General features: G+C 42.7%; 1 protein-coding gene across 3 annotated transcripts in view; it reads left to right on the top strand.

Annotated features, from left to right (window-relative positions):
* The first annotated feature begins 800 nt into the window (after positions 1-800).
* LOC143346309 (growth arrest-specific protein 2) overlaps positions 801-26,284 on the top strand; it is a 31,854-nt gene continuing 6,370 nt past the window's right edge. The window contains exons 1-5 of one of the 3 annotated variants that reach the window (XM_076774338.1): positions 801-997; positions 14,715-15,128; positions 23,656-23,780; positions 23,981-24,122; positions 24,605-24,851. In XM_076774338.1, the coding sequence (XP_076630453.1) occupies positions 14,909-15,128; positions 23,656-23,780; positions 23,981-24,122; positions 24,605-24,851 (734 nt within the window). In that variant the 5' untranslated portion in view covers positions 801-997; positions 14,715-14,908. Of the gene's footprint in view, positions 998-13,221; positions 13,664-14,108; positions 14,131-14,714; positions 15,129-23,655; positions 23,781-23,980; positions 24,123-24,604; positions 24,852-26,284 lie in introns of those variants that run through there. The other 2 variants (XM_076774426.1, XM_076774502.1) reach the window with 2 other exon arrangements.

Here is a 26,284-nt window from a genome sequence, read left to right as displayed (position 1 = left end):
GGGTTGAGCACCGACAGGGGTCGCGGGGGTGTTTGGCCGAGGCAGTTGTTCGGGGATTGCACGCAGTGGGTGCGTACGCCACGCATGCGTGCCATGGTCTCTGCCCCCGCATGCATGCACGTATGTATCCTCTGCGTGTATTTACAGTGCACGGTTGCTGAGCCGGTACGCGCTGTTCTGCACGTGGCGTTCCCCGGTGATCCAAGAACAAAAGCAACAGGGAAACAACCGAAGTTTGCAAAAAGTTCGATAACGAAAAAACCGAAAAGTACATACCGAACGAAAGTGCCGGCGCATCCTTCTCGATTCCGGAGTCCTCGTGCGTATCCTTTGGCCCAGCATTCGCAACGTGGAACGATCCGTCCTTCGCGTGCACCCGGTACACAGAAATGGGACTTCACCTATTACAATTTATACGCTTTTACGGTTACTTTATATTTATTTATATATTAACGAACAGTCGTACAAGAGAAACGAGTAACGTTCTGATCTGAATGATAAATTTCGAGCAACGAACAGACTTTTGCGAAACGACTGTTGGATCGAATAGATCGTTGGACGGTGTTTTTGTTTTTATTTATTTATTATTCGAGTAAAATTTTGCCCATCTCTGACGCACAATAGCGACCGTGTTAGTTCGTACGGTGGCGACCGCCTGGAGGAACAGCGGGACGCTCGTCTGTCTGTGTAACACCTCCTTGTCGCTCTTGTTTTTCTCGCATCCGACCGTCTCGCTTCCTCACAGCCGCCCTCCCTCCGCCCGACTGATTCTCGTCGACCGCAGGCAACAGAACCGGCACCGGCACCGAAGGGCTGCAGTTGCGATCTGATGATCGACGAGTGCGCGTCTCTTGTGCGCATCGGTGAAACGTTCGCTCGGTATGTCAGGTGTCGTCTCGATAATCGCGAGCCGTCCATGGTGAGTCGAAACTGCAACGTTGAGGCCGAAGGATACGTGGAAGATCGGAAACGAGCGATGTGTACGGAGATCCGTCCGGTAAGTGGTGTAAACACCATTTCAGTTACTACGCGAACTCGATGGACGTTGACGCGCGTCGACATGCGGCGTTGGTTTACGTTTGTTTCCCAGAAACAGTGACAGACAGGACGGGAACTCGAAGCTCGTAACTTACGAATGTTATCGCGTCGTTATCAACGTGAAATAGTTATTTCAAATCAACGTTTCGTTAAATTTTTACCGTGACGTTTCCGATTAAATTGCATATACGAGATACGTGGGTCCATGCGTCGCGAGATTCTCGATTCTGGCTCGGTCGATATCGGTGTCTGAATTGTCAGTAATTAATCGACGAGTGGTACGATTATACCGGTACTTGACATCGTCGAGGAGGCAACGATAAGTAGAAGTAACCCCATCGGCGATCACCCTTCGTTTGTGTCATAAAATGTTTAACGTAGATTGAACGCAATCGGAGCGCATTACGAAAAACTGTCTGTCCAAGTGGTAACGAAACCTATGAAAAATTGCCTATAACCGAATGTGTCTTTTATAGGAAGACGAGGTACGTGCGATTTATCTTTCGTGTTAATGTTTGTTCGTCGGTGGTCGTACGTGAATAGAAGCCGCAATCTCGTCCCCACGTGCTTATCCATTATTTGAACCGAAGCCTCGTGTACTTTATTAACACTCATTGTTGGCAAATGTTTATCTTTTCGATGGAGGAGCGATGCATCGATTGATAGTGATTGTCGTCGCTTTGTCACTCGTTATTTGCCTCGATACGATAGCTTGTAATATGCACAACGACCGTCGCGGTTTAAGAAGAAAGTAACCTTGCGTTGACAAGAGGAAACTGAAATTGTTAGGCTTTGTTCCTCGAACGCTTCGTCGTCGGATATTGATTTATTCATCGTGCGTTTCAAATTTTTAATCTTATCGAACCTTTTGTCGCGCCACGAAACAATTACGTAAGCGTTCGATCGATTTTCTAATTTTTCTGGGCCTATAATTCCATATTAAGATCTCAATTCCCATGTTCCAAATTCTTTAAGAGGATGCTTCGTGGTAGAGTGGATCTCTCTCGTCACGAAATGAGTTCTGAAAGGTGAAAAATTGATAATATTGTGAAAAAGATTCCTCCATGTATATGTCAGTCCGATTTTGTAATTTGAACTTAACGCCCGTGGCGGATCTCGTCGTCAAAGTGGCTCGATTACCTTTCTTTTTCGGTGGGTCTTTAGGACGCGACGCAAACGTAGTTCTCCGGGGCGAACGAAGCTTAAATGGCATATCTTGGTGTGCGCGGTGCGACATAAAGTCATTAAAGAATTTCTAAGGCGTCGGACAACGGCCTGCCACTACGAGCCTCATTACTCGTACATATAGGCGAGCATATCTTCCACATTGCTCGGTGTACGTGCGACAAGTACACGAATCTTCGTCCTCTTCTGTAATTGAGGTTGCCTTTAATGCGGTCGGCGTGCACCTCTTGTCGCTGATAAATTACTGGGACAAATGTTCGACGAGCGGCCACGCTCGTTGGGCAGAAAATTGAAACCCAGCATGCTTCTAACTGCGCTGCGTTTATTTTAACCTTACGATAGACGCGTCGTATTGTTCCATTTGTTGATTTTAAACATATTCTTCCTGATATGAAAATTGTTTCCTACCGAGACCGGTGATAAATGTAATGGAGGATAATTTAACGATACTTCTGACATTTTGGCCTTAATGAAAGGAAAGTAGGCAATATTTTTGCAATTGCACGCGATAAAGAGAGTACCATAATTTAAGTAATATCTAAACACGACTTCTTGAATTAGGAGAAAGCAAAGATAAAGAGATATCAGTTCGTTAACTTTCTCACCACACCTAAAATATTTGTTCGATTACATTTCACACAGACACGACTCTTCGATGATTCACAAAGATTACGTTCTCATTAGCGACACGGTGTCAATTAAATATATTCATACACCGAAGAGAGACATTTTGAAACAGTTTTCTTGGAAACAATGCTGTTACTCAATCAAAGGCATTCAGTTAATGGATTGCTTAACTTACTCCTTTGAATAATTTCTTAGTTATACCAAGTATTTAATCCGCCGAATAATAATACCGGGTTTATTGCACCGTAAAGAGAATAATGTCACTGAAGTAAGCAACTACATCGGAAAGTACTTTAGATAATGTTGAATGCACGAGGTTGCGTCCATCTTTGGTTAACGGGGTTATGTTTATATTTATATCTTAAATCAGTGGTTTCCAACTTTCAATCGTCGAAGAGAGTGCTTTCCAAAATGGAGCAATGCAACAACGTGATGAAATTTGTTAGTCCTTTGTCTGGATTTGTGACAGGCAATCACGATTGAACTTTTCACGTAAGAACGCACGTTTGCGATGAAAATATCACAGTGCACGGTTGACGAAGTCACGACTTTGAACGGTCTCGTTCATGGAATGTCTGTTGCATGCAAATGACAACAAACGCGCTCACGTTGCAGGTCGAATACAACCTCCTATGATTGGAAATTCACGTAATCTTTGTCCGAGGAAACATTTTAAAATGAAAAGTTCTGTCGTTGTTATCTTTGTCGCATGTCCGTTCGGAAATAAACAGAAATTTGAACTGATACCGATCCACGATATCTTTTAACCTTATTGTCGCGATGTAGCGTTAGGAAATTTATTCAAAATTCTGGCGATCACTTCCGTGGTCCAAGGCCTAAAATAATTTGAATCGATATTAATATTATTTCTGTCCCGTTTAATTAAAATTTACCCACGTTGAGGAAACGCAAAAAATAGGCTTATCCTTTCACCGGAAGTGCCGGTAACTTTCAGAGTTAATTCCTGTTTGTACGAATAGGAAGGAGGGAATTATTAATTCATGAACTTTCGCAGCGCAGCTTTTAATCGTAACTTCTAAATTCTCTTGCCCGTACCACAAGGAATTCCTCGTGCGATTAGTGGAACGTTCTTTAGCATCGCATACACATACACGAGCTCACGATGGTCACGCTCCAAAACTGTTACTTATTACTTCAATCTTATTACCGCTAACGGAGCATTACAGCGCTTTAGAATAACTATTTCTCTCTCCGAGTCCCCGAGGCACCTCCTGCGCGCGGTAACGCTTTAAACGAAAATTATACAAGCACGATTTTGACTTTCTAATCCCACGGAAATCGCGAAACATGCAAATGAACTTAATGGACTGATCAGCGAGAGGATATCGTTTTTCATTTTTCTCCTGTGCTTCCGTGTCATTTTCAACCATTGAACGGGACTCCAACGTATACTCGCCGTAACGTTTATGATAAATGAAGCACAATTCATCAGTCTTAAGCTAGCTTCTACGTTTTAGTATTTCCATATTTACGGTTGGATCGCCTTCAGAAACGAAACAAATAAATGGCCTGAGAATAAATCAATTACTCGAATTAACAAAAAATAGATTACTATATGTATTGCGTAGTATTAGTAGATGTAATGAATTTTTCACATCAAGTATGTGTACATAGAACTTTTAATTGGTCTGTTCCCAGTCATTTACGCGTTTCACTTTTGAAGATAATTCAAGCGTACGAATCGAAACGTAAAAATACATAAGCTTGGCAAAGACTTATGAATTTGTCTTATAGTCGGAGAAAGCAAATTGAATCGAGCGTATATTCAAATAATTAAAAAAAAATAGAGTAGCTAGATTATTTGAGTAAGATACCCGAAGTTTTACGAGTTACTTAACCTATTGCTCGTAGAGTTACGTGTATTTAATTCAGTTCGATGAAACGAGTTTTATTCGCTCGAAGCCAGGCTCGTACATCTTTTTATTTATTCCGTGAAAGGTGTTAATTCTTCGGTTGCGTGTAAGGAGGAAATGATTTACGTAAGATTATTCATACATAATATACGCGATTAAAATTAGAAGGTGTAGTCCCAAATTTTGTAACATATACTATATTCCTCGCCTTATGCAATTTTCTTTTAGTGGATGTCGATTAATGGTATACGGCCAGACCTTCGACAAAATATTATCGCGTTATAACGGATACTGTACCTTCTCATTTATCGTGGAAGATATTGATCACACCAAACACATGGAGGACCACATTACGTAGATGTAAAGAGGTGGCTGGTAGAGTGGGGGTAACCACTCGAACGTGTGGATGCTTACAATATCGCTCTCAACGTTAACAAGACTATATGATCGCTCTTTTCGTTTCTTAACCTGTATCTATCAGGGCATTTAAAATCCTGCAGATTCTGCAAGTAATTATGTAAAATAGATTTGTAGTTTCTTCAAAGATTTTCTTTTTCAGTAATTTAAGTTATCCGTGTTCATCGCTTACGAACGACGATGCATACGTTCAAATAATAAAGTGATCTAATAACTCCGTGCAATTTTCTACAATCCTCTGTTTTCACACCGTAAGCAATGAATAGAAGTGGATGGACAACTTACATCGAGGTTGGGTTTTAATTGAGGTTAGCTTCAATAACAGCATTTTAACAGCAGCTGGTCTCTTGAATAACCTACTTCTTGTTTTATTTCCTTCGTAATCGTGTATCTTCATTGGCGTAATGAAAACGTTAAATAAATAAATTACAGAAAAATCAAATGAAATAAATGTATTTATTTTATATATTATTTTTCTCGGCTAATTTCAAGCAGTTGGTATTAAATTAAAATGAAATTCCTTTAATAAGTAGATTTATTTACTTTGATTTCTCATTATCTCTTCTTACACTTATTTAAAGAAAACCTTAACTCAAGTGTCCATCACACGCTGCGAGACGAAAAATGTTTGGGAAACGCTGGTGTGGAGGGTGATTGATAGAAGCAATCACGTTCGAGCAGGGTTTAAAAGGTTTCAATCAACTGGACGGTCGCTGATTGTTATAAACTGTAATTTTCTCCCTTCTGGCTTTCAACGAGTCCTCCGGGGGCTCATTAGACGGCGGCTGGAAAGGGTGACAGGGTTGTCCGTTCTTTTATTTACGTTCACCGACGCTTCTGTCAGGAAGGAAACGCGCTCTCCGTTTCCTTTTTCTCTGCTAGCAAGCAGCCTGGTCGCTAATAACTCGTGCATCTAACGTCGTTAGTAGAAAAGAGGGAGCCTGCAAAGCAGCCCGGTGGCCATTCTACGCTGGTCAAGCCACGCAGAAACGCATAGTCTCGTTGGAACGGTAATTGGACAGGCACGCTCTGTTTATGCGATTTAATTAGCCCTCGGGGAGCCCGACGATTTGTACATCGCCGGATTCCTTCGATCTCTTTTCTCACTGACTGACATTGAAATAAAAAGTGCACCTCTCTGTTCTGGGTCGCTCGAGAGATTCGTCTATCGATCTCCGTTCCTATAACGCTTTCTGTGCTCTTGAAACCGAACCAAACCGAGATATATCAGGCCATCGTGTATGCTTGTACCAATTTTGCACTGGAACTTCATTCGATTGTCCAACAGTCCAACAGTCTAAAAATCTAATAGTCCAAGTTTAATAGTTCAAGTTTAATAATCCACGCCTAATAGTTCGGGTCTAATAGTCTGAGTCTAATAATCCGAGCCTAATAGTTTGAGTCTAATAATCCGAGTCTAATTGTCGAAGAGTCTAATAATCCAAGTCTAGTTGTCTAGGTGTACAATTGTCTATGAATTCAAGAGTCCAATTGATTCAAGAATAGTCCAAGCGTTTAAAAATATTTTCCATGAGTCTTGCTTGCTCTTTAAGAGCCTGCGAATCGTGTTTTACTTAAATATAATATCGCGTATGTATGATGGTGACCTTGTGCATGAATTAGGGTGTCTTGAAGGTTACTGTGCACGCCCACCTGGTCGTGTCAAGGGTGCCAAAGCGGAGGGACGTGAGGAAGCCAAGCCCAAATGATTCCCGACCGCGTTTATGGCACGGCAATCGCGATTCAGAAAAGAGGAACACGATAAATATGCAGGTGTTCAATGGTTTGAGTTAATAGTCTTAATCGTTTGCTTAATTACTTGATCATGGTATGGATATTACTGATTGATGTTGTTTTCTAAACAGTATGTTCCTGGGCCTTGTATCGTAAATTAAATTATGATTTTATTTCAATTCAGATACAAATGCATCTCACCATTTGAATGTGGATTCAAACGAACGATAATTTTAATCATGGAATCTCGGTTAGTAATTTCTCCAAGCATGTTTTTATTACAGACAGCTAACTAATATTCATAAAAGATTTGAAACGCTAATTTATTTGATTAAACGTTACACTTTATAACTCACAATTAGTGCAATTCTCATTTGTTGAAATATCTGCACATATTATACGAGGATTCCACATAGTCTTGTGTATTGGAAGCATTAAAAAATGAATAAATAATTTCCCAGTGTACGTTTGTTACAAATTTTGTTGTCTGAATGCTGTATAACTCGTTATAATTGTTTCATAATATGACCTAGAAATGGTCTGAATCGTAAAAATTAAAAATAGAACAGTGAAAGTTTTAAGGTTTAAAGTTGAATTATACATGTTACTTGTTAATTCGAAAATGACGTGTTCAACGGAAGTAATTAGTATTTCGAAAGTCACGACAACAAATGTAGAGCGATTAAAAGAATAATTGAATACTTTCAAAAATTCTACAGATTAATGTTTTGGATCTTAATTACAAAGGATTTAAATTCTGATAGTACTCAATTCTTTTCGTATCATATAGCATGCAATACTTTTTATTACACGATACAATGATTTTCTAGGCCTCTAATGTTTTCTTAAAATGGGTAGCATACTTTATATCGCTTGGGTATTGCAATGAGTAGGGACTAGAGCAGTGTCTTCAAAAAAGCATTAGTCAGAGACAAAAATTACGTTTGTCACCTTCGTCCTCCGGAACCATTTAAAATTCAACCATTGTTAATTCAATATCGTGTCCCACACAATTTTTTATGTCTTCAAATTCAAGGAGATATTCAAGTCTTTTGTTTCTCGTGACTCATCTTACATAGTCAACGCTTTGGATCATAATCAAGCATTATGAAATTTTTAACCCACGTTTCGACTAATGATTGCAACAATCCATGATGCGAACAAGTTTTGGGAGCCTTTATTCCAGGTCTAAAGACCTTTTTTAGTTTTGTTTTTATTGTTTCTTCTTGACCACTCTGTTCAGTAACGTGCGCCCTTCTCACCTCGCTTAATTTACGACTTCGATGTATCTCCTTCAGCGTGTGTGCACTCGTTGTTTACGTCCGCGCGAGTTTTGCCAGCCGCGTAATTCTCGGACGCGTGGGTGGCGGATTACGCGGGAAGATACTGTCGCTGGGCTGATCCCTAAAAGGAACCGACAAAGTCGCGTGGCAGCCCGAGGGAGAACGTGATGAAAGCGATATGCGGGAGATCCGCCGGAAGCACGGTATTTCGTATTACGTTATATCTTGTTCCTTTTAATCGAGAAATCTGCGACATCCGAGGAACGGCTTGTGTCATATTTCAGTCTGATTCCAGTATACCACACTAAAAATCGACCATATTATACTCGCATCCTATCCCCTGTCGATTAAAAAAGTTCCACCATGCCACGAAGAGTGATTTATTAAAGTCCTAGTTCTAACCATTAAGAAGATTTATCAAAATTTGTATCAAAATGTGATTTTCCTTATTTACTTATTTCGCTGCTCCGTTGCGAGCGGTATTTCCCGACAGATAAAAAGGCAATCTTCAAGATTTACTCGGCTGCTCTAATTAAGGGTTTTCCGTCTCCTTTGGGGTAGTGAAAAGGTGCTTTTGAATTTAGCACGATGAACGCTGAATGCAACGCGGGTGAATTGGACCGCGACAACGAAACGTTTCCCCAGTGAACTTCTTGACTGCGCACACTTTCAAACAAGAACATTCTTCGCTCGACACCAGCCTCTGCTATTGCTCGAATAAATCTGTATATCTAGACGTTTAATACCTTCGTAATGATTCGATAAAATAATTCGTACGTAAGCTGTAGGTGTAGTTAAAGTTTTGGCTGGTATCAAAGGTGCCTCGGGGATTCGCGGTTCGATTATGAGCAGCATGAGTACGTTTGTTGTCTGTAGCGGTGTCAGTGTGTGACACGTGCTTGGATGCAATGGGTTATCGCCTACGCAGGCACGTGAGTCCTCGTACTACAAAACCGGACGTGCGCCGGCGGATGTTTGCGTGACGAGTCGCACAACAGAGTCCGTTTTGCTGGCTCGCGGACGACGAAGTTTCTGGGAACCGTCGGTGAAGCCGCACGAGCTATCGACGATCCAATTCGCCGATTATCCTACCAACAAGTCCAATTGTTAGGCGGTCGTTGCTCTTCGTACGCGGACTTTGACGCGGTTTTCCTGATTGAATAACGAGATGCTCGCTGCTTATCTCGCCCGCGAGATCGTTTCAGGGCCCAACTGTTTGCGGACGATGATTCTTGAGCGTGTCATTCTTGGGACGTCGTGTTTACAGTCCCTCGACGCTCCGAATCACTTGCCATACTTGCATTTCTATGTTACAATCAGGGTCCTCTTCGGTAGCAACACACTTCAGAGTTTAATAGTTAAGCACGTAGACGCGTTGATTTTTTTTAGAGAATGGTACCTGTACGACGGTGGAACGAGAAAGTGAAGGGGAGAGTGCAAAGAATTTGTTGTAATCACTGGTTTTCTATTATCGAGTGTTACGATGCAGTGTTGTAAACGATTTGTATGGCTAGAATTTTCGCAATGTACGTATTAGGTTATTATGATAGTTGATAAGATCTGTCTGGAAGCGACTGTGAGCATTTCACTTTCGAAACTTTGCGAAAGATAATTTAATTTTTCCAGTCTGTAACCGAGATGCAATTATGCATTGAAAAATCTTTGAATTAAACATCAGTCTCGGGTCATAGGTATATGCACGCAACAGTATTAAGATTCTAAATGTTCTTTGAGGCTTTGTTGTATTTTCATAGAAACGTAAAGAGTACTTCACATGCTACGGCACAATCTCTCTTTTCTAACAATTCTGTACTGTAAAATGTGCAGTACTCTGAGTGTCCTTAAAAATGCTTTGAAGAATTTCTTTTGTACAATACAAATATAGTAGAGAGAAAAGATTGATTTATTTTTAATATGGTTATGTCACGGCGTTCCAAGTGCCTCGAGGTATGCGACCAGCGAAATCATAAAATGCTAACGAGGGAACTCTAACAAAGATTTTTCCACTTTCCCATGTGCTGTGGGAACAAATGGGGTTGCGCCTTAATTAAAGCAATCTTCCCTCCTAATCCATTATTTACATCTGTACCTTAAACGCCTAGACCAACGTTTTCAATTGTGAGAGGCGTGACCCCTCGAGTGAGGGTGGGAGTTGACATCTTGGAATTCCAAAAGATTTAAAAAAGACTCGGAAAATTAGTACCCGGAACATCAAAATTTAATAACCGATGCTGTATCGTGAATATATAAAAATTGAAACGCCACACAAAATTGCTAAAGGTTGGTTTCATAGGTTATCAATCATTCGAATTAAAGTTTGCCCATCTCTGGACGCAGCTCGGCATCCGTCTAATCCACGGCGTTTAAGCGTGGCGTCATTTACGATACGTGCTCGATTGAAATCGGCATAATTTATTTAGCACGTGGGCGGATCATTTGCAAAAGTGTTTGACGTCGAATGTTTGCCTCGAGCTGTCTTTTGCTCACTGAAAAGCGCGTTTATCTTGTTAAACTTAGAGGTCGCACATACACAGTGGCACAGCGACTTTGGATCGGATTAACATAATCGCTGGTTTAGAAGAAGAAGACTCGTCCTCGATTACGAATAGATCGAAGATGTAAGATGAAATTTTCTAATTCGTTTACATTTCCAATTTATTTTTAAAAGGCAATTCGGTGTTATGATTTTGAAGAGAAAATGGCGGATACTCGTTAGGATACAAGGACATCTCTGTTTTTGGAAATGGAATCTGTTGGTCGTAGAGTGTGTGTACATGGAATTTATTAAGGAAAATGTTTAGGTATTAGCATTTGATATAATCTTTTTTTCTTATCTGTCGGTGCATCAATCCGCCTACACGTACTATTAATAAGATTCTTACGTAGCTTTCATAAAGTGTTTTCTCACTTTCTTTATATTCTCACTTTTAAAGGCGAGGCATGCTTGTAGCGATCATGTTAGACAGTCAATTAACGAATTTTTTAAAAGCAAATCGGAGTTCCGATCCCGCGATCGTGGTACGAGATAAATACCTCGTATCCTTTATTCGATAAATTTAACTATACATCGATGGAAAGTTTTGAGAGTATGATAAACGAAGACCAAACCTTGCAGTCTCGTAAACAAGCAGTAGTGTAACTTTTCATCCTTCGCGTTTGAATTATAAATTAAAACAATTTATACGAGCAATTATTATTCCGAATTAATTATTAATTCGAATAAATTTGCGCGTGACCGTATTCGTATCTAAATCAGATAGGTTGTGTCAATCTGTGGGCGAGAATGACATTCCGTGTAAAATTGATTAACGTCATCGGCGTACTCGAGGATCGAGACGATACATTGCAGTCGTTTCTGCGCAACAATTTTACAAATATATAATTTTATAATTTTCTGCTCGGTCTGTAAATCGTTGAAATTAATTCTGGATGCAGCGTGGGCGCCATGAAACTTAGTAAGTGGAACGCAGCAGATAAAAGGATAGATGGTTCTCGAAGAAATTAAATTGTTTTCCTGCGGTGGTCGAGGAATGAACGCACGAGTGAACGAACTCTTAACCTATATGTTACGTAATAATATTTCAAGAAAAGATAAGAAACAGGTTTCGTAATGTTATTTTCAGCATTTGCAAGGAAAGGCGTCTAGTCGACGGACCACGTTATTTTCCATATCTGGAAACGTTAAACATTAACGTCAAAGTGCCTATACGTTATTGCACTTAACAAGAGTTCTGCAACTTTTACTTGAGCGTGGCCATATATAACAATAATATGGCTTGTTATCTCAACAAAATAGCTATACGTCATTTATACTACAAATATGTAGGACAGTTTCTTTCGACAACAATATACATTTTTCTTCTCGAGTATAACAGTCCTCGTGCAAGTTTACTCAATTAATCATTCTAACATCATAGTTTCGTAATTGTTTATCTCGCAAGGAGAGATGATGGCCTGATAAGAATTTATGAATGAAATCTGAAATCCAAAATAAAGTAAAGTCGATATATTTGTTGGTTTCAGAGAAAATTTGCTACGATTATTTGGGCCGGTAGGCGTAATAGACCTTTCGGTCTGTAAATGTCAAAATTATTCTTAGTCTTAGACCTGTACTATTGGCTGAATACGGGTCGTATATTTTTCAGTGCACTATCCACCTACAAAGTTGCAATAAAATGCAAGTGCAACATTGCACGTGGTGTCCTAGTCAATGCAACTCCGATTAAAGGCGTAATAACCACGTGCAGAGATAGAAGGATTGTACGCCCAATATCTATGGACGATAGAAATAAATCTTTCTAAACCTAGCTGTCTAGCGTGATATTACAAGACCATGTAATTAAGAGATACCTATGCCAAAGCAAACAACGCCTGTCGCGAACTCGTTATCTTCGTTTGTTCGTTGCATCGGCGCTTTTACCTTGGGCCCGACACGCTCTCTGCTCCATTTGTCACGATAACGCGAAAACGCCATTAATTGGCGGGCTGTCGTTGTCATAATCGATCACCGTGGTCGGCTGATTTATGAAGAACTTCATCGCGGTGCTCGAGGTGATATCTAGCGCCCACACGACCGCATTAACCATGAGAAATAGACGCCCGCGACCGCTCCGAGAATCCTATCTTCCACGGAGAATCGACTAACTATCGAGTTTCGTGACATTCGCGGTCGGATCTTACTCCTCCATCGCTTCCAGAAAAATCGCTATAGTTATTATTCGCTTCGGGACGCTAAATCTGTCGCCCGCAGCGACGAATTTGGTAGCTCGAGTTTACTTGACCCGAACTTCGGTCTAAACAACTATCAGCGATTCTTCGAAACAATCGATAATCGCGTGGTCGTTCGACTGAAAAAAGTAACTCTCGCTCGCGAGAGAATTGAATAACGCTGTTCTCTATCCTTCGTAGTTGGCGACCACTGTTCTAAACGTTTCTAAATAGGGAAAAATAGATGAATATTGTTGCCTGGACACGCGTGCTGCGATCGTCACCTGTTTACGACGGATTGCATTACGGCGGCCAGAGTCAGTGACGACACGTTAATAGATCGATGTCGAAGGACATCCGTAGGTTTGTCGGACGAAGTCACACGAGACGATTACTGGGATTTCATTTCATCGATCTGCAAGCGTTCACTTGCATCAGCGATCGTCGGTGGATTTGCATCATCGGAGACGATAGTCGTGTCCTCAGAGAACCGTGGAAGGATTTATCGATAAATTCAGCTTTTTTTCCCCCCCTTGGTTTTTAACTACTTCCTCCGATTAATCGTTTAGTCCTACGCACCGGATTCAGTAAAATTGTGACGCTTTTGCGCGAGTTATTTTACGATCTCCCGGAGAGGATGTTGATTAATGGTAATCACTGGTTTGAATATCGTGTAAATATAGAGGCGTTTGTGGATATTGCATACGCGTTATGAAAATTTATATCGACTCCTTGGAGAACGGATTTAGAACGGTGGCTCGAGTTGATCCAGCGACGCCAGAGTTGCAACATTTTTGAGTGAGTTGGTGTCATTAATGAATTTTAGCTTTCTTTGTCTCGATTTTTTTCGAAAAAATCAGATCGATTGAACTACTGGCATCGGTAAAGCTAGCAAACGTAGAGGTCTTTCTTCATAGTTTTAAAGAAACTATTTTTAATTTGCAGTCATTAGATCTTTGGGTCTCCGGTCGCAACAACCTCCTCATGGTGAGACCTGGTAATCGGTGTTACCCACGACAAAAAGCTCATCTTCGAGGGTAAAACCGAGCTAATGGCTGCGAATTTGGAATAGTTTCTTTAAATATCGAATGCAATTGTTAATAATGATTTCTCTACGTTTGCTAGCTTTACCGATTTCGGTAGTTCTCAATCGACCACTGGCTTTTTTACCAGCTTGTACGTGAGTGAAGGGACAGTTTCCTCTGGGCTGCAGTCTCATCCCTCTCGAGATTAAACGCGCACAATGCTGTTATGAAACATTGTCGGTGAGCCTCGTATAAACATATCTCCGTAACATAAAACCCATTCATTCCCAAAACACACTTGAAACGTGCTCCGTTTTCTTGCTGCCAGTCATTCATCGTACCCAAAGCGCGTTCCGGAGGTCTTCAACCACTCAATCTTCCATCCCGTTTATGGTTACGGCTCGCTTCTGAACGAGCCACGATGGCATGTCTTCCGGCATCATCGTACAGTTTGATCCCACGAATAATCTCTTCTCTTTCGCTCGAAGAGAAGGCTCGTTCAGTTATCAGATTGCCCGTTTGCGAAGCTCTACATGAATGAAACAAAAGTGATAAAAACCGTGTTCCTGGTGCATTATAACGCGTTCCCTCTTTCTGTTGCTCCTCCATGTGGCTTTTAACCTAACGAAAACCAAAAATGTGGTTATGATCATTTGGTAGCTTGACGTTCCTATTGTTTCTGTTTGGAGCCAGGTCTAAATATTGGTAACACGTACGACGTCTTCTCGATGCATGACGATTATTTTCGATATAGAAAATCGAGACGGTCGTTCCTCCATACGCAAGATAACACGTATGTATGTACGTTTTCTGTTCTTTCTCAGGCTCACGTAATCGCCAGACGCGCTGCATCGCACAGCGTCGCCGGTACCTCTTCAGTAGTCTAATAGCCGCGAGATCCTTGTGGCATCTAAATAGAGGAGACATCGGCGTCCGTGGAGGGAATAAACGTCAACGAAGACGAAAGGGAGGCCGGTGCGGGCCACCGGGACACTCTTCAGCCCTTTCTGCCTCCAGAATGTCGTACACCAATCGATTCCCGTCTTCTCAGCACACTCGTTATCGCAGCAGCTGGGGACCCTCGTCGGTGACTGTGTTCAACCGCGTCGACATACCGAAACCTTCGCCGGAAGAGGAAGAGTACGCCGACTTTTATCACGAGCGTCTGCACTCTGCTCAGAGCAGACAGTTGCTGCCACTTCAGGAGGACCTGGCCGATTGGATCAATAAAACGTTGAGTGAGTATTTACTCGATATCCGCCGGTCAAACTTTTTATCGCTAACACATTGTAACCGGAACGCGTCAAAACACACCTTTTGTGTATCGTTGGTGCTGCTCACCACCCGTCCAGGTATACAGTTTTCTGGTGCAGCGTTAACGAGACGATTTCTACGCGTAATATTGCAGGGTTAGGATTCTCGAATAATGCAATGGTAAGGCATATTCACTTTGGAAAGGATTCATCTTAGTCACAAAGTGCAACGAACTCATTTGCCAGTCATTGCTGGTGCCCCGTCCGTGGTGATCGATTTTATTTTCCGCAGAGTCATACTTCTACCGACAATGCGTATCATTTACACGTATTATAGATATCTTTGCCTCTTGTTTGCCCTTTTGCAGATGATAATTTCAGTAATTCCACTTTTACGGTGGATTCACTGAATATCGTCTTTGTCATAATGATCAACTGCGTTTCTATTCGATACTCCCGTCGATTCATTCAGCTGCTATGAATACCATTCGCATATTTCCAAGAGTTTTTTCACCTCGCTTTGCATGTCGCTGGAAATTACTCGTATCCTCCTCGTGATTGCGTTGTCCGATAATTACGAGTCTTGCACTGCTGACAAAATATTGGTTTCGTTCCGAAATCCTTGAAACAGCTGCTTCAATAACTCAGAGATACATAATAATAAAAATAGTACGACGAGTTAACTAATGGAATGCAAAGCTTAAAGTCCGTTATTCTTATCGTTTCGCACGTATTCGAGGAACGATGGATCGAAGCGATTCGATATCGATTAAACGCATCGAGAATGCTTTAACGCGTAACAGGTTCTTTATTGACTGGTACGAAACGGTGGAATTTTTGAAGAGGATTATCGTTTTTCCTTTTGTTTTTCTAGCCGGTGCCAGTTTGTTTTACTACGCATGTTTGCTCGCCAAGCGTGAAGCGTCCCACTTCTGTTCGCGTAGCGTGAAGAACCCCGTGAAAAACGAAAAACGACGTTTTGGTATTTCAAGTAACCGCGTACAGTATTTTAATTAGGTTGCTGTGAATTGAAATTATTATCAGAAAAATGCTTTTTACGAAGCTTTCAGAACACGATCGAGTAATTGAAGTCGCAAGATGCGGAATAAAATTGTCGTAACGCGCGAAGACTTTGTCAGCGGTCGCGAATTTTATTCGCGAGTCGTGTGTTCGCTTTAAAGTAACAACCATTCGTGTCACATAGGATATGCGGCGTGTGTAGAATCCTCGTGTACGCACAGCTTTCGTACCGCACAAAAGGCTCGCATCTGGTGCGACGTGGGAAAGGATATTCGTAACATTTGGCCTTTCGTTTCGTCGCGTTTTCGGACGGTCACGCGAGACGACCGAGGCGAAAAAATTGCTCGGTCTTCTTGGCCTTCATTGTCCCGGGAACTTCTTGAATCGCAAATCATACGGTATGTGTTCGATATGTTAATTCGAAACAGATGTAACGCCATACGAAACAGATTTAACGCGTAGTTCAGTGTACACAAGTGTGTACAAAAATGGTTAAATCAAACGTTCGTTACAAAGAACGAGAAATAAGTTATAAAATCACGATTTATTAGAGAAAATTTGCTCCTAGATAATAATAGAATCGAGAGAAAATTATGGCTACCAGAGCATATCTTGGAAACGTATAAATTTAATTTTTATATTTAAATTCTCTTTATGAATTATTTATTGATTCCATTCTTAATAGTGCTACACGCCAGAAATAGTAAGAATTATTTTTCTTTTGAAGTTTTTGAATATATATTGCATGTATCCTGTGATTAAGCGGATAATGAAACGTTCAAATAACGAAGATCGCAGCACGGTTCTTAGCAGTAATAAAAAGAAGTTTATGAAAGGCAGTAAAAAGTATACGAGATGCATTACTTTCGATCGATGAGCGGTAATTACTTTCATTGGTTGTTCTCTTGCAAAATTTCATAGACCAAACTGCTGCAAGCATCGATACCTTATACGACTGATTCCTAATGCGATACGTCGAACGAATTTCAAAGTAGGTGAAAGTTTTCTCAATTAGACTACTCGCGAAGAGCATGAAACTGACGGGTTCTCGAAAGCAGCAACGAGCTTAGAAGAACCTGAAAATTTTTTTCTGGTTCCGTTCGAGATACCAGGGGTAAGTTCGACGAGTATGTATATACGACTCGTTCCCTGGTCGTTGTTCGATCGTTTCACCTACTTTTCGTTCCAAATCGTTACAGCTTCTGATTTCTCCGGCTACGTTTTTGCCTTAAGTTCCTGTGTTTACGCTGCCATAGACTTACACACGAACGGTTGTCGGTTTAAACCCTAAAATTGTATAACTTTAATCTAACACTCGAAATCAAAAGCTATATATTTGGAACAAGCAAGCTGAAAGTTTGATTTATGGTATCGAAGTGAACGATTATCGTTTTTACAAGCTAACGTTTCGCGTCGATATTTATTTCGATCTCAGGCATTAGTGTGACCGCCTTTCTGAACTAGTACTTTCCTAATACGGTGCCAATACGAGTCGATGCGTGAAATAGAACCGCCCCGATATATCGGACATCGTGCGACTTTGCTCTGTTGCACAGTCGTATTCTAAGAATCGAATAACACGAGTTCAACCTCAGCGGTGCATTGCGCAGATCTTGCTCAAAGTATAATTCGATCTCGAGATGGGAATACAAAATTTAAGTTTTATCGACATCTAGTTAAAACCTGTTCTTTTCTAAGTATTATTATTTTTCTCGATTAGAATATTTTCTTACCTCGTACGTTGGAAAGTAAGTGACAATTGCGTGACCTTGGATCGACCTTGACCCTTTGGCAAAGATAAAAAGAAAAAATGTTAGCGTTGAGATATTATCCTCTGGATGGAATAAATTCTGGTTAAACGCGTTCTCCTATCTGTAAAAGCAAAGTATAGTCGCACGGGGGCGACCCGTTTTAAATGGCTCGCTCTGTAGATCCAACTGGTTCAACCGCTTCGAATCAGGGAGTCGAATCAAAATCGATTTGCTCTTTCCGATATTTTTATCTCTATAGCCGCGTACCGGCTTCTTATCGACGCGAGTGCAGGTTGTCTCCGTACGAAATGTTCGTAGCGTTGCCATATATTTTGGTGAACGGCGCGGACGAGCGCGGTTTCGCGCGACCTCGAGGAATCCAGCCGCGAGATCTGGACCACCGTGAAAGATTGCGACACGAGTCGGTCTCGGTGAAAAACAACTAATACGCGGATAACCTGGCACCGTGTCGTCCCGAGAAACCACTGGGACGATCTCGTTTGCTTCGAATCGCACGAATAAATACATACATTGTTACTCCAAAAAGGGCCAAAACTTTTCTCGGGGAATCTAAAACTTTAGTTGCAGACATCGTAAACGTTATTCTCTAGCAATTTACGATTCATATTTTTATCGTTATTATAAAGAAAGAAAACGAATTTTATGTATTCGTCGATGTAATGTCGGGTTTTGATAGAAATGGCTATGTAAATACTGTCCATAAATCGAGTGATAAACTCTGGGTCTCTTTTTACAGAAATTTTTTAACATATTTTATTTACTTTCACAAGGTTTTTTTAAACGTGTTTTACTTACGCGTTTTCACTGTACTAGAATTAAACGGTATATTATGATTTCTACCGACTAACAGCGACCATGAGGGGCCCCCACGGAGATAAATAATGCTCGAAAGTGGGCTGCGAGACAGGAAAGGTTGAGAGATCCTGTTCTACGGTAGTTATTATTCCGAGTTTATGCGAACGAATCCGTGAGTCACCGAATATTGGCTACGAATCGAACGTGCATTATATGGACGCTCCTCGGACGCGTCTAATTATATCGCGTCGCAATATCACGCTGACATGCTGCCACTCTTCGTGCAGCTTCAAAGCCAGAACAACGGAGATAGGTCGGCAGCCTTTGCTATACGATCGTGTGGGTACCTCTGCCGTGTAGTTACTATTCTCGTTCAGGAGTGTACGATTCAAGCGCACACCCACACTCGCCCGGACCCGTAGATCGCTTGAAATGCAGCGTGTGGCGGTCAGCTCTCCCGTCTGCATTCAATCGAGGGGGACTTTAATGCGAGGGTGAGAGACACATCGGGGTGTTTGCGTTCGCTGTGCAGGAAAAATAACCGCGGACCGAAGTTTTGGTATTTAAACCTGAATTATGCATTTTCGGTTCGGGTCCGCGCACATCCAATTACGCCATGTTCCGCGCGAATACGTAAACGAATGTAAATCGCTGGCCTCTGTCTCGACGCCAAAATTACGGCATCGATGGTTCAATGTTCGGGATTGAACTTTAAACTTTGTACATTTGTACACCCATAATACGCGGAAGGGTTAATAGGTTAAATAGGCGTGCAAACCGTAGAAAACTCATCGTCCCACGCAGGTTTCGACTCGGGGCGTCGATTTTCGGGTTCAACGAATCGCCAAAATGTCTGTCGGAAATTATTGAAATGAGGCACGAATAGTCGGGACCTTACGACCCACACCCTGCGTCTCCCGCAGCGGTCTGAACGGGTCTGACTCAACCGGAAGTCGGCCGGGCACCCCTCTTCCTTCGTGCCACTTCTTCTCCCTTCATCGCGGGTACCTGAAGCCGCATTACGCATAAATGGGCGGCTACGCCTTCCTAATACATGCTTGCGCGTGTGTTGTGATCGTGGATCCGATGAGACGAGGTTCGCGAACGGTTCGGTTCTTTGGCAGTGGCCATGGACGCCCAGCGAGCCGTGAATCGTAGAGACGAGACCTCCGGGTTACGTCTGATGGTTTATCCACCATCCAGAGTCCCTCGATTCGCTCGAATATCGTGTAAAACGGGGCTAGAGTCGATCTTCGGACGCAACGAGACGAGACGAACATAGAGAGGGAGCAAATTAACGTATTGATTATCGAGCGTTTTAACTGGTTCGTTTGAAACGTTTCGCTCTGGGGAGAAATGGGGGGGACTTGAAAGTTTTCAGCCATGATTACACGTTTCATTTTTTTAATGGAAACTTCGGCGCTCCGTGCGTTTGCAAATGCGCAACGGACAGGTGGACCGAGTACGATTAACGCCCATAGGCGTACAGTATCGGTAATTTGTAAATTCTCTTCGCACATTTACTCGAACGTACAACCAACGAGCGACCTTGTTTTGAGGATACCTCGGGTGTACTCCAAGCGATGAAATAAAAATTGTCATGCTGCGGTATGTTTTATGGTAACAGGCGGTCGCAATGATATATCGTGTTCGAATTAATGCATCGATCGAACAATGCCAAGGACGACGTCGATGGTACTGAAAAAGGCTCGAATCGCACTAAAGAGGTCGAGCGACCATTAAAACCGAAGGGTAGCATATCAAGGATATGAAGAAAATGCAGGTCACGGTGTACGGTGGTTATCGATACACGCGACCAGCTCTTATTAAGAGCGAGAAGAAGAACGAGTCCTGCCAATAAAACTGACTCGAAGTTTTTCTTTTCCATGAAACGACGGGTACGGCGCGTGCAAGGCCACGTAAACGTCGATGCGCAACGAAGAGTTCTGTTTAACTCGTTTCATACAGGGTGTTTCGGATAGAAAATACATCTAGACAAATTTAAATAATGTACTATGTTCTATAATTTTGTACTACCTTTATCTTTTAAGACTTCCAGGTCGTAGTAGGCACACGCGATAAACGTGGAAGACGAAGATCGATCCAAAAATCGAAGAATCGGTCCGTGTAGCAGTAGGCCTCACGAAGAGGCAAATTAACCTCGAACGGGCGCACGATAAATCGTTATCGGGATTCATCAAAACCGACGGAGGTCTACGAAATGACACGGCCGTGTCAGGGAACGTGAGAAACGATTCGAGCCGTTCGAATCGCTTCAGATTTATCTGTGAAACCGCTACCTACGAAACCTCCCGTATCCTTTAAAAACTTTATCAGAAATATAACAGAGCTGCCAACGAACTCTATGATACGATGACTATAGGGCTTACATTTGGTCCAAATGGTGGTCGTTTCAAGTACCTTTTATAAAGGTAAGCAGCTGCGCATTACCAGAGAACAAAAATGGGTACGACGTGGGAACAAGGTCAAATAGGGCTTGCGTTTAGATGAACTTTTTTTTCATTGCTTTTGTGTCCTCGATCCACCGCTGAAGTGGATCCCACATGTTACGATACACCCTCTATCGGTGCACGTATATTATGTTTTATTAATTTACCATTTCAATATAGAATTATTTCTTCTCTCTAAAGTGCCTTTCTTCGAATAACTACTACCGATCGCCTAATCATGCGAGACAGAGACAAGTGGAGAATAGGCTGCGTAGCAATAGGCTAGAATTAATTTTAACGAACGATGAGATTGAAGAGGTCAATACGAGGGTGATATCTTGCCGCTATACAGAGTGTTCGGCCACCCCTGGGAAAAATATTAATGGGAGATTCTAGAGGCCAAAATAAGACGAAAATCAAGAATACGAAAATAAATAAGAAAATAATTTTTCCAAAAAAATTTCTATTCGTTCTGGAAAAATTATTTTTGGTTACGGGGGTTTATTGCAATCGTTTTTGATGAATACACATACTCCGAAATTCTACGTACTTTCGAGGAAAAAATTCTTTACCGAAAATATACTGTGTGGCCAGAAATGTTTCCTCGAAATTTCTTTTAAAATTTGAACTCTAATGAATCAGTAAACATTGTCCGCAGCTTCGCTCGTCTGGATGTCAATTTTTAAAATTCCATCAATAATGGATGCCAGTTCACGATCGAATGTAAAATTTAGTTTCGCTGGGGTTGGTAGACGGCAATGGAAAGGCAGGAATTTCGATTTGGATCCTCGTTGATCGATCGTCGAAAAATGTAGCCGACTAGAAACTCGTACCGTTCGCTGCTCGGTCAAGCGAGAAATAATCTAGCCAGGACACTCTCACGATAGGTCAACTCGTGCGTGACTGCCTCGAAATCATTTCAATTTCGTTCGCCAGCTTCCACGTGCAAACAGGATCAAGGCCAGGATCTTTCCCCAGCGAGGCAAGTGATTTTTGCGAAAGCAACGACATTGGCTTCTGACCTGCAGTTCCACTAGAGACAGTTACCCCTTTATTCGTGTGAACAGTTGCTCTTTCAAAAAGTGTTCTTAATTTTGCAAAACGAGGTTACCTCGATGTAGACACATTCGATTGCGTTTCGAACAAGGAGTCATTTAGAAGAATCGAGCTTTTCGTAGCGTTTGATCCCCCTGGCTGCGCCACTGATCGATGAAGCCCGCGGGCCGAGTCTCCGATAAACGTCTGCGTGGTGCACGGGGCGCTTTGCACGCGCTAGAGGCGGCTCGTGAAATGCTCAGACACCTCTCATCGTTCTCCCACGCTGCTGGGGAACGATCGACGGCCGCGGAGAGAATCTGAGGAAAACTCGCGACACGATCCGTGCCACGTATATAGATATAGGCGGGATACGATGGGAAATAGGAACTAGGTTGGGCTGACGGAGCGATAAAGCCTCGCAGATACGGATGGTAATGAGAACCGGCGCGCAGGCTCGTGACTCGACCCGGTAACAATAGGGTTGCACCCGGGGCAGAACCACCGGAGGAAGCGAAAAAAAAGCGTTTTAACGGGCAAGGCTTATGGAGTAAAGTCCATCACACGTTCCTACGGCAGACACACACGCGCAACGCGGCGGTACGTGCACCGCCAGATGCCGGCGTTGGATCTGGATCGCGAATATTGTTCGCATATGGCCTGGGACACAATGGCGAATCGAGCAGGCTGCCGCTCGTGATAACGGCCGTTCTCGTAGGATATGCCTCTACCCTCTTTCGATCTTGCGAAAGATCACGGGCGTGAGCGTATATAAGTGCGAGCCGCGCGACGAACAACAACTCGGTCACCCGGAACTTCGCGCGTGATACTCGGGCGCGGGTCTAATTTATGTTTGACATTACGTCGGGTAATAATGCGGCTCGATGCTCGCCATGCCGCTTAAGGGCACGCTTTCGATCGGAAAGCGGTAATTAGACGCCGATTTCCGTGTGAATTCCGTTTAACTGGTAACGACTTGCTATGGAAAAGATTGATTTCTTGCACCCGGTGGTTCTGTGAACGAACAGGCGGACAGAATTTTTATCTGGTCAGTTCCACGAACAACCCTCGATATCTGTAACATGGTATCTAAAAATTCCGCTAAAAGTCCACGAAAGAGCGCAATTATATTCCTCTGGTCGCCGAGACGCGTGCACGCTTTGCGAGAAGTTGTTCGTGGAAATTCTGCAACAATGCAGAAGTCACCCTACCATTGCTTCGAAAGAATTCGACTGGAGAGCGTAAGGAGGGTTGGTCCATTGTTCCCAACAATGACGCCACTTCGTCGACTGCTTTGAAGCGACCGTTTACGCGATATGTTACGCCGTTCGTCTCACAGATTATTTTCCCGTCTAAAACACGCTAATACCATCGCAGAATCACTATAAAAACAAATTAATATGCTTCGTGATAGAAAAATCGACCTTTACCGCGTTTCAGACGGCGATTACGTGACGGGAGACAGTTTCTTTGATTCCTTGGACAATGGCGTGGTGGTGTGTCGTCTGGCAAGGGTCATTCAGGAAAAGGCGAGGATGGCGATCGACGCTGGAAGAGCGAAAGGGGTAAATAATTATTACGCTGTTAGAGGTCTTTCTCGGTAGAGTAGAACCTCGATAATTGCAGAGAAAGGGGCTGTTGGAAGTATCGGAGTTACCGATTCAATTAGAGCCCCGCTTACACAATTTAACCACACTACCAACGATTACTCCCACTCGTTCCTATTTGTCTTGGAGAGAACAGATCGACATTTTCTACTTTCCAGCCGCTGCCGTTGATAAGGGGACGATGCTGGGAGAATGCTGCGAGACGCAGCTTCTTCTCCCGCGACAACATGGAGAATTTCATTCAGTTTTGCCGGCGTCTAGGCGTCCATGAGAACCTCCTGTTCGAGAGCGACGATCTCGGTAAATATTAGCAGTTATTCGAATCGATTCGCTTCCGCGCGTGTTACCCGGTCGCGATCGAGGTCTATCTCAAGTGTTCCGTGACGATTGAAAGGGAAGTCCCCGCCAATTACGTCGCGGGATCGCGTTCCCGCGCGCGAATATGCAAATTCAAAACACTCCCGAGGCGAGAGTAATCGCCGCGAATTAAACGCGTCTCCGGGAGCGATGAAAAGAACACGAGAGCTCTTTGCTCGTGCCCGAACGACTTCGAATGCCCTGAAAAGTAATACACGCCCCGTTGATGCAATCGGGGAAGAAGAGGAGCCTCGGGGTCGCGTGGAAATGGCTCGTCGAGTCACGTGTCCGGTTCCTGGGGATTCTTTGTGTCGCCAGAGCTTGGGGAACGACTTTTCGAAGGGAGAATGTCGAAAGTTAGGGCTTTATCCATGCTCCGAATTCAATATATGATTATTTAACGGAACGACGTCTGTAATTTTTAGTTTTACACGGACAACCACGGAACGTGGTGCTCTGTTTGTTGGAAGTGGCTCGATTGGCTTCGATATATTCCGTGGAGCCTCCGGGACTCGTGCAGCTCGAGAGGGAAATCGCCGCGGAACAAGAAAGGGATCTTCATTGCTTGTCCGATAGTGGTATATCTCATAGCAGCCTCGTTTCTTGGCAGTTCCAATCGCCGTCCCCGACCGCGACGCCCAGGCCTCCGTCCGAGAAAATCAAACACAGCAGGTACGTGGGCCACGGTTTCCCTTTCGATGATCTTCTTTTCAGCTCGAGTGACCATCCATAAAATGACTATTCGAACGGTTCGCATCGGTGACTGCTTGTTCGAACAACTTTCAATAGTAAAATAAAAGTATCGGTAGCTGACCTACTGGAGGAATTTTTTTTCTAAATAATTGCAAAAGTTAGACAAACGCTTTCTCTATCTTCGTTATCTCAAAGTAAGATCAGAGCGAGGCGTCGGAAAGTATTGTGCCATATTCGGCTCAGTTAATTTCCTAGAAATGTCAGCTATTGGCACATGGTCAACTAGTGGTGCATTTAGCTTACTGCAGGTTTGACGACTGACAGCGTGCGTACGCGGGTTTGCGAATCGCGGTGAAACGTGATTCGACGTGGGAACGCGGTTTCAGAAGGACGAGGAGGTTCTCTGTTTGCTGAAAAAGGATTCGCTTAATGGGCGAATCTGCGAGGCGTTACATTCTCAGAAAGACAGCCGTACGCTTACCTCAACCGTAACGCAATGCCGTAGGAGTGGCGGTGTTTCGTAGCGTGTTAAGCTTACGGTATTTACGCCAAAGCAGTAGACGATACACCGGTATAATTATGATAAATAACAGAACGGGCGCGCGCCTCTCTTAACTACCGTTGCCGTAAAAACAGCGCGGAGATAGTTTTTAACGAAGACGTTAATTGATGTATCGTGTTACTGGCGCGTGCGTCAGTTAACCACAGCAGTGAAATGAAAATTCTTTTTAAGCGTTTCTACCGAATGATATTACACAGGTCGATCGAAAAAAGCATAAACTTATGTGTAGAGCGACTCTAGTAAATGTGGCTTGGCTATAGTTCGGTTAACTGCAGCGAGAAGACAAGAAAATATATATTTGAATGCTCCATACGAGTGTAAATATTCTTCTGAAGCACCGTTGTGTTTTCTTGAGCCAGGATTGGCTAAACAAGGGGCAGGAATTTAAGCGCACAGAACTCTCATAAAAATGGATGAGCAGTGTTACCGTAGGTACGCATATCAACATTGTTGGAAACACGCCAGGGAAAGATGAATGTATGGTGTACCTCCGTATAACGTGAGGGATTCGTTCCACGTTATAGAAATTGCGGTACATGAAACTCAAAACGCATACAAAATAAAGGTGCATAAAATAAATGTCCCACATATCGATATATTTGCTTGTTGGTTAAAATAAAACGATGCAATAGCAAGAAACTATTATAGTAGATGACTAAATGGTACGATCGTACAGTTGCTAAGACATCCGAATTAAGATTGATAGCGTTCACCAGTCGAGATTCTTGACACGATGAATAAATATTGCGGATCAAGCTGTACGTGTCAAGCTATGTTGTTCGCATTCAATTGGCGTCTGCGTCTAAAGTAAATTACTTGTATATCCGTTGGGGTTAATTTGCGAGCCTAT

The sequence above is a fragment of the Colletes latitarsis genome, chromosome 1 (genome assembly GCF_051014445.1).
Source record: "Colletes latitarsis isolate SP2378_abdomen chromosome 1, iyColLati1, whole genome shotgun sequence".
Lineage (NCBI taxonomy): Eukaryota > Metazoa > Arthropoda > Insecta > Hymenoptera > Colletidae > Colletes > Colletes latitarsis.
Note: the sequence above shows the minus strand (reverse complement) of the source record. Positions and strands in the feature narration are given on the sequence as shown.